Source organism: Cetorhinus maximus, chromosome 21 (genome assembly GCF_964194155.1).
Source record: "Cetorhinus maximus chromosome 21, sCetMax3.hap1.1, whole genome shotgun sequence".
NCBI lineage: Eukaryota > Metazoa > Chordata > Chondrichthyes > Lamniformes > Cetorhinidae > Cetorhinus > Cetorhinus maximus.
In genome coordinates this window covers 64,407,884-64,421,829 of record NC_135899.1, presented here as the reverse complement: position 1 = coordinate 64,421,829, position 13,946 = coordinate 64,407,884, and the positions used below count along the sequence as shown (strand labels likewise).

General features: G+C 39.7%; 1 protein-coding gene across 2 annotated transcripts in view; it reads left to right on the top strand.

Annotated features, from left to right (window-relative positions):
* The window catches only part of rhbdl2 (rhomboid, veinlet-like 2 (Drosophila)), a 57,119-nt gene extending 44,947 nt beyond the window's left edge, over window positions 1-12,172 (top strand). For both annotated transcript variants that reach the window (XM_078567008.1, XM_078567007.1), the window contains exons 6-8: window positions 1,552-1,612; window positions 2,165-2,226; window positions 8,811-12,172. In XM_078567008.1, coding sequence (XP_078423134.1) covers window positions 1,552-1,612; window positions 2,165-2,226; window positions 8,811-8,990 — 303 coding nt within the window. In that variant the 3' untranslated portion in view covers window positions 8,991-12,172. The remainder of the gene's footprint in view (window positions 1-1,551; window positions 1,613-2,164; window positions 2,227-8,810) is intronic.
* The last annotated feature ends 1,774 nt before the right edge of the window (window positions 12,173-13,946 follow it).

The window sequence follows — 13,946 nt, the reverse complement described above, 5'->3', positions numbered from 1 at the left end:
TCACAGGGCAAAGAAAACTGTGGAGAAACACACTTATGCACTTCTGTGACTAAAAATTGTACTAGAAACATTAGCTTTCTGCCTTAATGACTGTGAATTCCTGAGCAGTTTTAACATTCCTGAAAGCTAACAAGAACGATAAGCAAACTGAGCTCTAGCCTTTTAAGGGGAAACAACAAAAACACCAGGGACAGAATCTCCTGTTCGGCGTGCGGAGGCGGGCCTCGCACACCGACGTGTAAAATGACGCGCGGTAACGTCGGGCGTGCGTCCCGATGTCACCGCGCATCATTCTGATCTCCCATTCGGCGGGCACGCAGTGGAGTTGGCTGCACGCATGCCGAACTGTGAAAGACCTGTTAAGGCCATTAATGAACTAATTAAGCCTTTAGAGAAAGCTGCCCATCCAACCTCAAGGTTGCATTTTCATGAAACCTCATCTACGGGCAGGATGTGTTTTCATGAAGGTTTCATTAATTAAATATAAATTTTTATGAAACTTCATAAACATGTCCTAGCTCATGTGACACTGTCACATGAGGGGACATGTCTGAATAATTTTATTTATTTATTTTTTCCACGTTTAAATCTTAAGTTAATCTCCCTGAGGCAGCTTCGTGCCTCGGGGAGATTTCTGTGCTCTTTCATGCGCACGCGTGACAGAGCGCAGACCCTGGCTCTCCCTCCTCCTCCCGCCTGCACAGGTAGCGCTGAGCATTTCTGGGTGCACGTCACACTAGGCGGGCTAATTAAGGCGTAAAATGGCGGTGCGCAGCCAATCGCAGGCGGCAATCGGCTCTACGCCCGCCCACCCACGCCCGCTCCAAACCAGCCCGCCCGACGGGGAGAAAATTCTCCCCCAGGAACCATTTTCATTGACTTCCTGTATTAGTTCCAAATCTCTACTCCTCAATGAATCAAGAAATTATCAACATTTTTTGAACACTTCAATCATGTTCTTGTTTGCTATATTAAACGTTTGTTTATTCCATCAACTAAAGACTGGAGAGGTCACAGTTGTAATGAACTAAGCACTCAGCCTTAACATCTTTACGTTGTACAGCTCAGATCAGTTCACCAAGGTCAAGTGCTAAAAACAAAAAACTACTGCGGATGCTGGAAATCCAAAACAAAAACAGAATTACCTGGAAAAACTCAGCAGGTCTGGCAGCATCGGTGGAGAAGAAAAGAGTCGACGTTTCGGGTCCACACGACCCTTCAACAGAACTGAAGTATAGTTAGGAGAGGGGTGAAAAGAACATTTCACCCCTCTCCTAACTATACTTCAGTTCTGTTGAAGGGTCGTGTAGACCCGAAACGTCGACTCTTTTCTTCTCCACCGATGCTGCCAGACCTGCTGAGTTTTTTCAAGGTCAAGTGCTAGTTGTAGGAAGGAGAACATTATAACAAGCAAAACTCTGGAAGATTTTCCCAGACATCCAGAACCTAGATATCAGATCAAAGGTGACCGATGGAACTTATCTCTGTGGCTGATCTAAACACAGTTTAAAAAACTGTAGCTCCATAACATTTTTATTTGTTTGCTTGCAGAATTTTAAACAAATGGTGCCACTGTTTGGTGTTTTCAGATTAGCTTTTATTTTGATTATAGGTAAGTGTTTTTTAAATTTTATATTACTGTTTATAATTGCCCCTCCTCTAGTTTCCTGTCTTGATCATTTGACTTCATAGAGATGTTGTGATGTGGGATGAAGGAGAATTTTGAGCTGCAGAGATGTAGCCAACAGCCACTCTATAGTTAGACAATATCGGGAAAAATCTCCTTTGGAGCTTTCACTGTTATTGCCCTGTGTGGGAGACGATTAACTGACATATCAAATCTGGAGTGCGCAATGAGATGGTCTTAATCATGTAAGAATAAGGAGTATTCACTTGAACAGGACAGTGGAATTTAACCTCATTGCATGTAATTCTCTTGATGTTCCATTATTCAATGATAAATAAACAATTCATGTGCTTGACATGTATCTTTTATTTAAATCTTCCTGCCATGAATGACTCCAGCCCAAATTTTTGTCTTGACCATGTTCAGGGAATCCAACAAATGGCATTTTTCAAAATTAGTTTATTGGTGCCTTAGTTGTATTTTCTGGTTATTCAATGATAAGTTTTAAGTTAATCATTTTAATATATTTATTTGCAGTGGGCACAGATGTGGGGTTTGCCTTTTACAGAAGATTCCTTACTGAAGGACATGGTTTCCGCGTAAGTGCCAAAGATGTCTGTTGTAACCTCTCACTACTGATATATTCTAGCAATAATCTTTAGTGTCTTAACTTAAGAATTAAACCAAATGTTTGTTTCACAGAGAGCAATCTCGTGTTTGATAACAATAACACACGGCAGCCTTGGATTAGTGGTAACATTCTCTCCTCTGATTTTGATGTTTCTGGGTTCAAGTTCCGCTGCAGAGACTTGACATAATTCTTTGGTGCTCTATAGGTATTGCAGAAATGTTACATTGTTGGAGGGACCATCTTTCAGCTGAAATATTGAACAAAGCCTGCCCCCTCATCTGGAAATATGGAATTCCATGGCACTTTTTGAAGAAGATCAAGAGGATTATCCCATTTCCCTGGCCAATGTTTATCAATGAACCAACAGAATTTTCCTGGCCTCTAGGTGGTGGGCTGGGAGCCAGTGGGTGCCGGGAAAATAGCGGGAAGCCTCATTGGGACAACTCCCCAATGCAGTCCTGCCACTGGGGATGTTTCCTAGCAGTGAGACAGACTTATCGGCTGCATGTTAAACTAAGATTTGCATTGCAGCCCCTTTAAATTTCTACAGGCCTTTAAATCCTTAGCACAGGAATGCCAAGACTGAACTCTTAATCCTAATCCAATTGGTAGCAACTTTGTAAATTCATTTAGTTTAGGGTATTGATAGAAGAGACCTTGATCCCATCAGTTTGAGTTGGATTTGCAGCCAATGTTTAGGAGAGAAAAATCAGTTGAGGTAATTTTGATTTCGGAAGGTTTTTGCTTGCATTTAAGGAAATAGCAAAGGATCCTCTAGGTAGGAATGATCATAATATGATACAATTTCACATTCAGTTTGAGGGTGAGGAATTTGGGTCTGAAACTAGTGTCTTAAACTCAAATAAAGACAATTAGACAGGTATCAAGACAGAGTTGACTAAAGTGAACTTGGAAAATAGGTTAAAAGGTAAAACAGTAGAGAAGTGCTGGCAGACATTCAAGGAGAAAGATGCACCATCTATGGCTAACTAAGGAAGTTAAGGATGGTATCAAATTGAGAGTAAAGATGTATAATGCTGCAAAGATTAGTGGTAGGCCAGAAGATTGGGAACATTTTAGAAAACAGCAAAGGATGACTAAAAATAATAAAGAGGGAGAAATTGGAGTATGAGAAAACTAGCAGAAATATATAAACAAACAGTAACAGCTTCTACAAGTATATAAAATGAAATAAATAAAATGAACATTCAATGAAGAGTGCAGGAAGGCATGCCAGGAGCAGCATCAGGCATACCTAAAAATGAGGTGTCAGCCAGGTAAAGATACAACACAGGACCACTTGCATGTCAAACAGTATAAGCAGCAAGTGATAAACAAAGCTAAGCGATTCCACAACAAACGGATCAGATCTAAACTCTGTAGACCTGCCACATCCAATCGTGAATGGTGGTGGACAATTAAACAACTCACTGGAGGAGGAGGCTCCATAAATATCCTCATCCTCAATGAGGCAGGAGCTCAACATATCAGTGCAAAAGATAAGGCTGAAGCATTCACAACAATCTTCAGTCAGAAGTGCCAAGTGGATATTCTATCTCGGCCTCCTCCAGAGGTCCCAGCATCACAGTTGCCAGTCTTCAGCCAATTTGGTTCACTCATTGCGATATCAAGAAAAAGCTGAGGGCACGGGATACTGCAAAGGCTGTGGGCCCTGACAATATTCCATCAATAGTACTGAAGACTTGTGCTCCAGAATTTTCTGCGCCCCTAGCCAACCTGTTCCAGTACAGCAACAACACCGGCATCTACTTGGCAATGTGGAAGATTGCCCCGGTATGCCCTGTACACAAAAAGCAGGACAAACCCAACCCGGCCAATTATCGCCCAATCAGTCTACTCTCTATCATCAGTAAAGTGATGGAAGGGGTCATCAACAGTGCTAAAAAGCGGCACTTGCTTAGCAATAACCTGAACTCTGGAGGTGAGGTAAGAGTGACTGCCTTTGACATCAAGGGAGCATTTGACTGAATGTGGCGTCAAGGAGCCCTAGCAAAACTGGGGGAAAGCTGTCCGCTGGTTGGAGTCATACCTAGCACAAAAGAAGATGCTTGTGGTTGTTGGAGGTCAATCATCTCAGTTCAAGGACATCATTACAGGAGTTCCTCTGGGTAGTGTCCTAGGCCCAACCATCTGCTGCTTCATCAATTACCTTCCTTCCATCATAAGGTCAGAAGTGGGGATGTTTGCTAATGATTGCACAATGATCAGCACCATTCGCAACGTTAGCAAACGGAGGCAGCAAGTAGTTAGGAAAACAAATGGAATATTGGCCTTTATTGCATGGGCTAGAATATAAAAGTAGGGAAGTCTTGCTAAATCTCTAGAGGGCATTGGTGAGACCGCAACTAGAGTATTGCGTACAGTTTTGGTAATCTTATTTAAAGGAGGATATACTTATATTGGGAGCAGTTCAGAGAAGGTTCACTTGGCTGATTCCTGGGTTGCCCTTATGAGGAAAGGTTGAGGAGGTTGGGCTTATACTCTTTGGAGTTTAGAAGAATGAGAGGTGATCTTATTGAACTATAAGATTCTGAGAGGACTTGACAGGGACAATGCTGAGAGGATGTTTCCTCTTGTGGGGGAATCTAGAACTAGGGGGCCACAGTTTAAGAATAAGGTGTCTCCCACGTGGAGGAATTTCTTCTCTCAGAGGGTCATTAGTCTTTAGAATTATCTTCCATGGAGAGCAGTGGAGACTGGGTCATTGAATATATTCAAGGCTGTTAGACATATTTTTGATTGACAAAGGACTCAACAGTTATGGGGCAGGCAGGAAAGTGGAGGTAAGGCCACAATCAGATCAACCATGATCTTATTAAATGGTGGAACAGGCTCGATGGGCCAAATGGTCTACTCCTGCTCCTATTTATAATGATCTTATGGTCTTAAAAAGTGTTGAACAGGTGACCAGCTGATAATACCAGTTTCACACTATCATCCAGAGTCAAAATTACCCTTAATATCATAGTTAACCTGCAGTAGCACCTAATTCCCCAAGCTGACTTTTCCATCAGTTATACTTTTCAATAAATAATGTACTGCTTCCTGACGCTGTGAGAGGCAACAAAGCACTTGGCAATATCTGACTAGAGTAATCAGTTTTGGAGCTTGGGTTCCTGCAAGGTTCTTAGTTTGGTGTAATGGCACAGCAGATGGTAAATGCTAAGCTGCTCAAATCCCAAAGGGAAACTTGAAACAACTGCCACAACTGTTTTGCAATTTGTATATTTATTTTGAGTTGCGTGCCTTTAATTCAGTAGTAATAAGTCCACCGAATCTTAGGGGATTTTTGCAAAACTAAATTAAACATTTATTAATGAAATGAATAATTTTAAGCACATACATAGGTCTACAAATTACTACTATGATAACTCATAGCTCCCCTAATTAATTTAACTCCCAGTTATACCTCCGTTAAGGCAACAGTAAAAACAAAATAGATTTTAGCAACACACAATACCCTGGACAGGAATGTTCAAAGTGAGTTTTCTTAACTTCAGTTCTTGTAGACAGCCATTTGGGCACAGCGGCTGGAGGCTTTTCACACTTCTTAGATCTTAGAATTCCTTCCCTCCTTTATACATGTTTCTCCCTTTTTAATGTAAATCCCATTGTTTCAATATGTCTTTGGACTTAACCTTTCTAATAAAAATATTTCATAGCACCAATTTTATCAGTAAGCTTTGGGAAAAATAAACACACTGTTTGGCTTCTATTGGCTAAGTGTAACATTTCACCCTCTCTTCTAAATTTGCGGCTACTCTGGTTTATCTCAAAATGCAAATTTTCCTTTTACACCTTACCTTCTAAAACTTCAACCATGTTTACTTATTTAGCATTTCAAACCTAGCCTCTTTGCTGACACATCAAAGCCTTCAGAACAGCTGTCTTTAATTCAATTAAGCCACACACACAGACACACACTATCCCTACTTTACAATAAATCCCAATTACATTACAAAAATTATTACATTTTCATGACACTCAGATTGTTAAGAAAATATAAATATGAATGGTTTGGTAATTTTTTTTGCTCGGGAATGTTCTGGTGGTTACAGCGGTGCATCTATCTAGTTTCTTTACCTGCCTCATTCTGCCTTTTTTTCTGCTTTCTTTGAAATAACAATTTTTCTGGCTTTCCTTCCTTACTGCTGTGATTTCCTTCTGCTGAGAGTTTCTTTATTAACTCCTACTTTGAAAAATTGAATCACAGATACATACACAAGGTAAGAGCAAAGTTATTCAAGTACAAGTTGTGATAAGAGACTGCATTGAATGGGTGAGAATATATACAATATTGTGATTCATAGGAGCTTAATGGCTGTATTTCTTTTTGAATAATAGGTATATTCCAAAGTACACGAAAATGTTTTTTTTTAATTTGCATTCAGGCAAGAGGATAACATGGGTCACCTTTGTATACAAATTGAAGTACCAATGTAGAGTACAATGTGCAGCATGTGACAAAATTGTGCAGCACGCATCTTCCACAACATGAAACTAAATTTCTTTAACATGAGAAAGAGTTGCATGTTGAGGTGAAAGAAGATACAGAACTAAATGGTTTTATTTAGAAATAAACTAAGGAAGATTAAAAAATCATTAAGTTTCTGGAATAATCAGCAATTACATTGGATAATGGAAACAACATAAAATTCTTATTGGGATTCCTATTTGTTGTACTCCACAAATGTTTAACAATTGAGAATTATGATCGTAAACTGTACTGAATTATTTATTTTTTGAAACCACAGCTAGTATAAGTGTGTAAGAATTCTGAATCACCACAAATGACAGCTACATTTGGTGGCTTAGGGGTTAAATTATACTTGCAAATGCCAACACTGAATAATGATTTCCCCACATACTATAGTGCTGATGCTGTGTATCAGCATAATAAACAAACAATTTACCTTAAATTAGGAGCCAGGTCATTTCTGATAGCCCAGGCTGACAGTCTAGGTGGAGAAACTGAGGTTCAGGAAATCACTTCCATTCCTTTTGCTGCACTTTCACTGCTTCTCGCCTAGTTTCTCTTCCCTTTCTGTTCTGAAGGCAGTAATTTTGTTCTGGGATGTTATCTAACACATTCCAGAAGCTTGTTGGTGCATCATTTAATTGCTCATTCTTCAAGGTTTGTTAGGCTGTTCATCTATGGAAGGTGTCAAAGCTGGACCCAACATATTCTCCACTTTATGTCCTCCTAGATGGACTTTTCAGCAAAGGTTACCAAACAGCAATCAGTAGAAAGGTTGGCTGATTTCATGACATGAGATCAATTGTGAAACCATCACTTTAGTACAGACCGGAAATTGAATTTAGGATCTGTCTGGTCTTTATGGTCTGTATCACATCATGTGCTGCACTTAACCGCCGATGCATTAAAAATTTTTAAAGGATACCAGATGGTATAGCTACAGAGGAGAAATAAACAAGGATGAAAAATTGCCTCATAAGCAATGCTGCAATAACATCATTTTGGAACAATGTGGTGATGGTCTTTTGGAAGCTCAAAGTACAATATTAATGCAAATACATTTATTTTTGGTGTGGGGAAGAATAGCTGCTTTCACACAAGGAGATAAAGTTTTCTTCATTCACCAATGGGTGAAAAGATGGAACTTTTTCGCTAACATAGGAAATGGAGAAAAATATAGCTCAAGATCTTTGAGCCATTCTCCTCAGCTGCTTCTGCCAAACTCCAGTGATTATGTGATGAAAGTACTTTATGTCAACATCTTATCAATTACATTGTTAAGATTTGTCACTGTCAATTACATTGTTAATATTAAGAGAAACAGGTGATGCATATTACTTGTCTTTGAGCACATATAAATAGGGGATAGCTGGGACACTGGGTTGAGTGAGATGAGAGCTGTGAGACTGAACAAAGTCAGTAAACTCTCTCAATAAAGAAAGGTTCCATGTCTTGGTTTCTGCTTCACCAACTGGCTTGGACTCTGATTAACACTTTCCAAAATCCGGCTGTCCAAAAACCGGACATTTCTGATATTTAGTTAAATTGTTTGATTTCATGAATACAACTATTTTCAGGCTGATCCCAGAGGATGGAACCAATCAGAGTTATGCACACACAAGATCTGAGTCCATTGCAGCACTTTAAGGTCTGCCTCCCCTTCACCCAACCCCCAAATCCCCCATCCCTCACTATTCTCTGGACACAAAGCTCCACCGATGGGATAGAGTAAGGGATTAGCTCCACATTCCTGGTTGTAAAAATCCTGGTTGCTTTCAGGACCCATGCCCAAAATCCAGGAAAATCCAAAATGCAGCATGACCTTGGTCCTGGGGGTGCCAGAATTTGGAAGTGGGATCAGCAAATTAGTCTTTTTTTTACAGAGTGAATGTAAAGGGTATGCTGCCAATTAAAAGAAGTGGTGACCTCCATCGATTGATTTGTAGGAATTAAATTGAGTTACCACATGATTTTATTCTTCCACCATATTATTGTGATATTAGAAATAATCATTTTGATTATTTGTTCTAACATTATGCTTCTATTCCCTATAGGTGTCCTTTGTGGCTCACATTGCGGGTGGTTTAGCTGGAATGACCATTGGCTATGTGGTTTTCAGCTGCTATGACCAGAAACTCTTAAAGGATCCTAGATTCTGGGCTTCAATTTTGGCGTATGTTGCCTGTGTAGTGTTTGCAATCATATTCAACATCTTCCTGTCTCCTGCTCCTTAAAGAAGAGAGAGGGACAATGGATTTTTAAAATGCACAGTAATACTGACAGAGTATTCATTGAACACTGATGACAAGAACATCAAAGCTCCTGAAGAACAGTTGGAACATTTATTTCCCACAGACTTCTCAGAATTGCACAATGCCAGTAATCTATCTTTAACACTTTGCTACTGTTATTGTTTGTAGGGTTAACTTTTATTAAGCATCATTACATAACAACTTCTGCTTTGACTTGAATTTGGAGAAAGAGAAGAATGAATAGAGAATTGAGTTTGTGTTTTTTTTATAAAGTGCCAAATATTTGACTTTTCCTCAATTTGTCCTATTTTTATTTATGTTGAGGTGCTGTAAGACTTTATCAATTCCAGTACTGAAATTGCAATCCCTAATGTACTCACATAGTCACGCTTTTGCAGAGATGAGCATCAGACTGAATTATACACTCAGTGTAATCAGATTGGACAATTGAGATTAATTCAGTAAATATCTCAATTTGGATATCTCAATTTGGCCATATTCTGGCTTGAGAACATGAGTCATTTTTTCAGAACAGACTGTATCCCTAAACCTATGCAGCTCCATTTCCCAAACTATCACTGTAGCCCAACTATTTCTCATCTTATCTCCCAGTATTGTGTTTTTTGAGCTCTCAGTACACACTTGGTCATTATTACACCTGCCCTAATAATCTAGTTTGTAGTCATCTTCTGATATCTGATTGCTTAGTTGGTGGTCTTTGGTTCTCTAGCAGTCTGATCCAGAATCTCTCTGTCTAATTTCCAGGCCTCTGTTCTTGTGAAATTAGCTGTGGTGTGAATGAATGTTCTTTGAGATGACAGATTGATTGGCTTGAGGAGGAGATGCTTTGATCTCAGCCAGTTTTGAGATGATGCACATCCCTCTATTTGCTGGCCATGATAGGATATAGTAGGGAACAGACTAATACTGTTGTTAAATTAATCCTAATTGGAAGATCTAAACCTGGATAATGGACTCATTTATTGTGATACAGTTTTGGTTATAGATTTTGGTATGTAGACTGTATTACTGTTGGTGAAATGCTAATTTAATTGTTGCCTGAGAAGCCTTACTCCTTGCCTTAATAATGCATCCTGGGATTGTTAACATTATTGTGGACTGATCTATTTTAATGCCTAATTTATAAATCTATCTAAAATGCACTGCAGCTCTTAAATTTTCAGCTAGACAATCACATGTAGCCTGAAGAAACAGATGGATGCAAAAACATTGTGGTTGTTAAAAATAAATTTTCCAAGCCATGAGGGGGGTGTAAAATTCTCATACTTGAAATGTAACATTGAGTGTATGTTTACGGCACAGGCTGGATATCATTCTGCATCTAATAGATGATTAAAAATTACTTGCCAATGTTGTGTAGAATTAGCCAAAAGACAATCTTGAGAAGAATTTATTTTGATCGTGGATGTTATCTTCTTTGACAGCCAGTAATGAGGAATGTGTAGGAGGCTGACTTGTCTAATGCTGTTCAGACTTAGTAGGTGACAGTAATTTTACTAAATTGCTTTTCCGGCAAGGATCTTTGGTGCTGAACACTCATGCAGGGATTTGGGCATATGCTTCCCACCTTGTTACAAATTATTATTTTCTGTCTATTAATTGTAATGGATGGAAAGTTTTATGCTCTCCATAACTCTGGAATTGTGCCTACTGTGGATGAAGCTCAAACTAGATATGCAGATTTGTAAAATGATTACAATGCGACATACGCCTTCTCTCATTCACAGTGATGTTATAGGGTGTGTTATGAATAGTAAAAAATCGATATCAAAGGTATATTAAATATTAATAGTTGTTATCAACATTTTAGTATGAGCTCAAAGGTTGGGTCCCCTCCCTATATTAATGCAGTAAAAGTTTTATTTCATGCATTAAGGAGTTGTAGCCTTTGCAATTCAGTGACTTTTTAAAGTGTTTGCAATGAGAAGAATTCCATTCCAAATGCAACAGGGCACAAGGTGCTGCATGACCTCCAACTATCCTACATGTCATACAGGATACTTTTGACATAAGGGCAATATCGAAAATGTTATATTTAGTGATACATTGGTTACACGTGAGCTATGATGAAATATGTGGTCAGAAAATTCAATTGCTTGTTTAACAAGAGTTGCTCCTGTGGAAGGAAGCCAACATTTTGTTTTGTATTAAGGAAAAAAAGATGAAGAAATGTGTGTTTTGTTTTTTTATTCAATACAGTAAGATTACTTAGAGAACACTAGTAAAAACTGTTAACGATCATCTCTGCATGGTGCCTTGCCTCCGTTACATATGTTTCAGAAATGTATCAATGAATCATAATTGAGTCATATTTAAATCAGTCTTGTGATGCCATCTGCTTACAAAGTCTGACCCAAATATAGCCACTAGAGACAAATTTCACTTTTCTGACAGTAAAAAGATCAGGCAGTTTCTTTTCAATTGTGTGGAATTAGTATAGTGCAGCACAGATATATTGTGAACCAGTGATACTCAGTAAAAGCCTATGGTAGAATGATAAACATAAAGCAAATTGCAGATGTTCTTCAGATATGCTGATCTAAATCAAAAACAGCAGCTCTTGTTACTCAACCTTATTTGTTTTTGTCTTTACTATATTGTAATTTACCATCAGATAGAGCCAGTGTATTGATACAACCTTCTGCATCTTGATGAGCTATGGTGTATGTCGCGCATCTGTGTGCCAGGAAAGAGAAAAAAGATGTAAAATTCCAGAATATAGGAACCGATGGCCTGAACCCTGAGTTTTAGCACATGTACTCAACTTGCTTTTGCAGAAACTGATTTACTAAATTAGCTGTTTTTATTCATTTTATTCATCATAGTTGTTTAAAATTTAATGTATTTCAAGCAACATAACTTTGGTAATTGCTTAGGATAAAACGTTATCATTTTCATATCTGTTGAGAACTATAAAAATTGTTGTTACAGTTTTAAAGGGTTTTTCTGTCTATTTGTCAGTAAAATGACGATTGGTTAGAAAGTCAGGACCTTGTGTTTTGAACCAGCCTTGACCTGCCTTTTTCTACCTTATCTTATAACCATTTTGATGCAAATTTTTGTATTTACATATGAAAAGTACTCAAATAATTGTTAGCCTGTACATATTTTGTTAGTAAATAAATCTAATTAATGTGGGACAATGTTCCCTAAATGATGAATGAGTGGTGTATTTTGTAGTGCACAAATTTTATTGTGTTTTTATCTAGTTCTGGATCCACTCAGTATTATCCAAATACTGCAGCAGAATTCTCCCTAAATTAAATATTTTTTTTTGAAAATATATTTTATTACCTTTACCTTGTTAAAAATATAGTACAGTGGTTATGTTACTGGGCTGGTAATCCAGAAATACTAATAATCTGGAGGCATAAATTCAAATCTCACCACAACAACTGGGCTATTTAAATTCAGTTAATTAAATAAATCTGGAATAATAAATTAGTATCAGTGTTGTTGGCCTTGAAATTACAGATTATTGTAAAAACCCATCTGGTTCACTAACAGCCTTTGGGTAATGATATTTGACACCTTTACCCAGTCTGGCTTATATGTACCTTCAGACCCACAACGATGTGGTTGACTCTTAACTGTCCTCTGAAATGGCTTAGCGAGCTGCTCAGTTATAGTCAAGAAGGTTACTCACCATTTTCCCAAGGGCAATTAGGGAGGGGCGATAAGTGCTTATAAATAGACAAATAATTGCCAGCAACACCCACATTCTGAGAATTAATAAAAAAATGTTATTAACTGATATTTAGATGTATATTTGTCAGTGGCAAAAAGTGAGGCATAACTGAGACAGTGGGCGGAATTTTCCCATCCTGCCCAGCGGCAGGTTTCGTGGTGGGTGGGAGCAGAGAATCTAGCAGGAGCCAAAAAATTCCGAATCCCACTGGTGTGAAAACAGTTCACAGTTCTCCTGCTGGCGGGTTAATGGTGGGTCAGGTACCCCACTGACTAGAGGCGTGAACACCATTTGCTTTTGTTACCGTCCCATGAATGCTCATTAAATCTGCTGCTCACCAGGATCACGTGCCGCCTTCCAATCTTGCGTCACGCCAGTGGGAAATCGCACCAGTCTGAATCACGCTTGAAAAAGGCCGGCATGCAGCGATCGGACCTCACCTCACTCGCGACTTCGAGATGAGTGAAACGTTCATAGCCTACCTGCCACAGCGCTGCGCCAGTCTGGTTGTGATGCCACGCTGCTGGGGCTGTAGAATTGGTCTGCGCCCAGTGGCTGCCTCTGTGATCCAGAAGGACGTGCTGGGGGTGTAGCGTTGGTCTGCTCCCAGTAGGTGCCCCCAGAAAGTAGTCCAGAAAGACAGCACTGTGCAGCGGTACTCAGGCAGGGCTGAATATTCAGTCAGAGACCAGCTTTTCGACAGCGGGGAGGGTGGGGGTGGGAGGCGAAAGCATAATGGACACATGAGGGGCGAAGGGGCAGGAAGGCATTGAAAGAAGTTGGGGGTGAGGGGGAATGATAGAAGGCAGAGGGTCAGGAAGGCTTTGCTAGGGGGTGGAGGAGGAGGGAGGACAATGGCAGGCGAAGGAGAGAGCAAGGAGTGGGAAGCTGAGATGCTGAGAAACAAGGGGGTGGATGGGGGATGACAAGTATGAATGGGAGGGGGTGCACGCAGACTCCAGAATAGGAAAGGGGGTGGGGGTGTGTGTCTGTGTGGCACAAGGGGGATTCATGAAAAGGGGTGGGTGGGAAGGGAGACAGTGCAGTGTTCAGTCAAGAGGGCAGTGGGGAACTATGGGGAACTCATTGAAAGTCAAAGTCCTTGATCTGGGGTCAGCAGGCTGAAGTCAGAGAGTAGAGACACTCCTTGTGCTCACAGTCAGGAGTCAGAGAGTACAGGCTGTCCTTGGACTCACAGTCAAGAGTGATAGAGAAGAGACAGTCCTGGG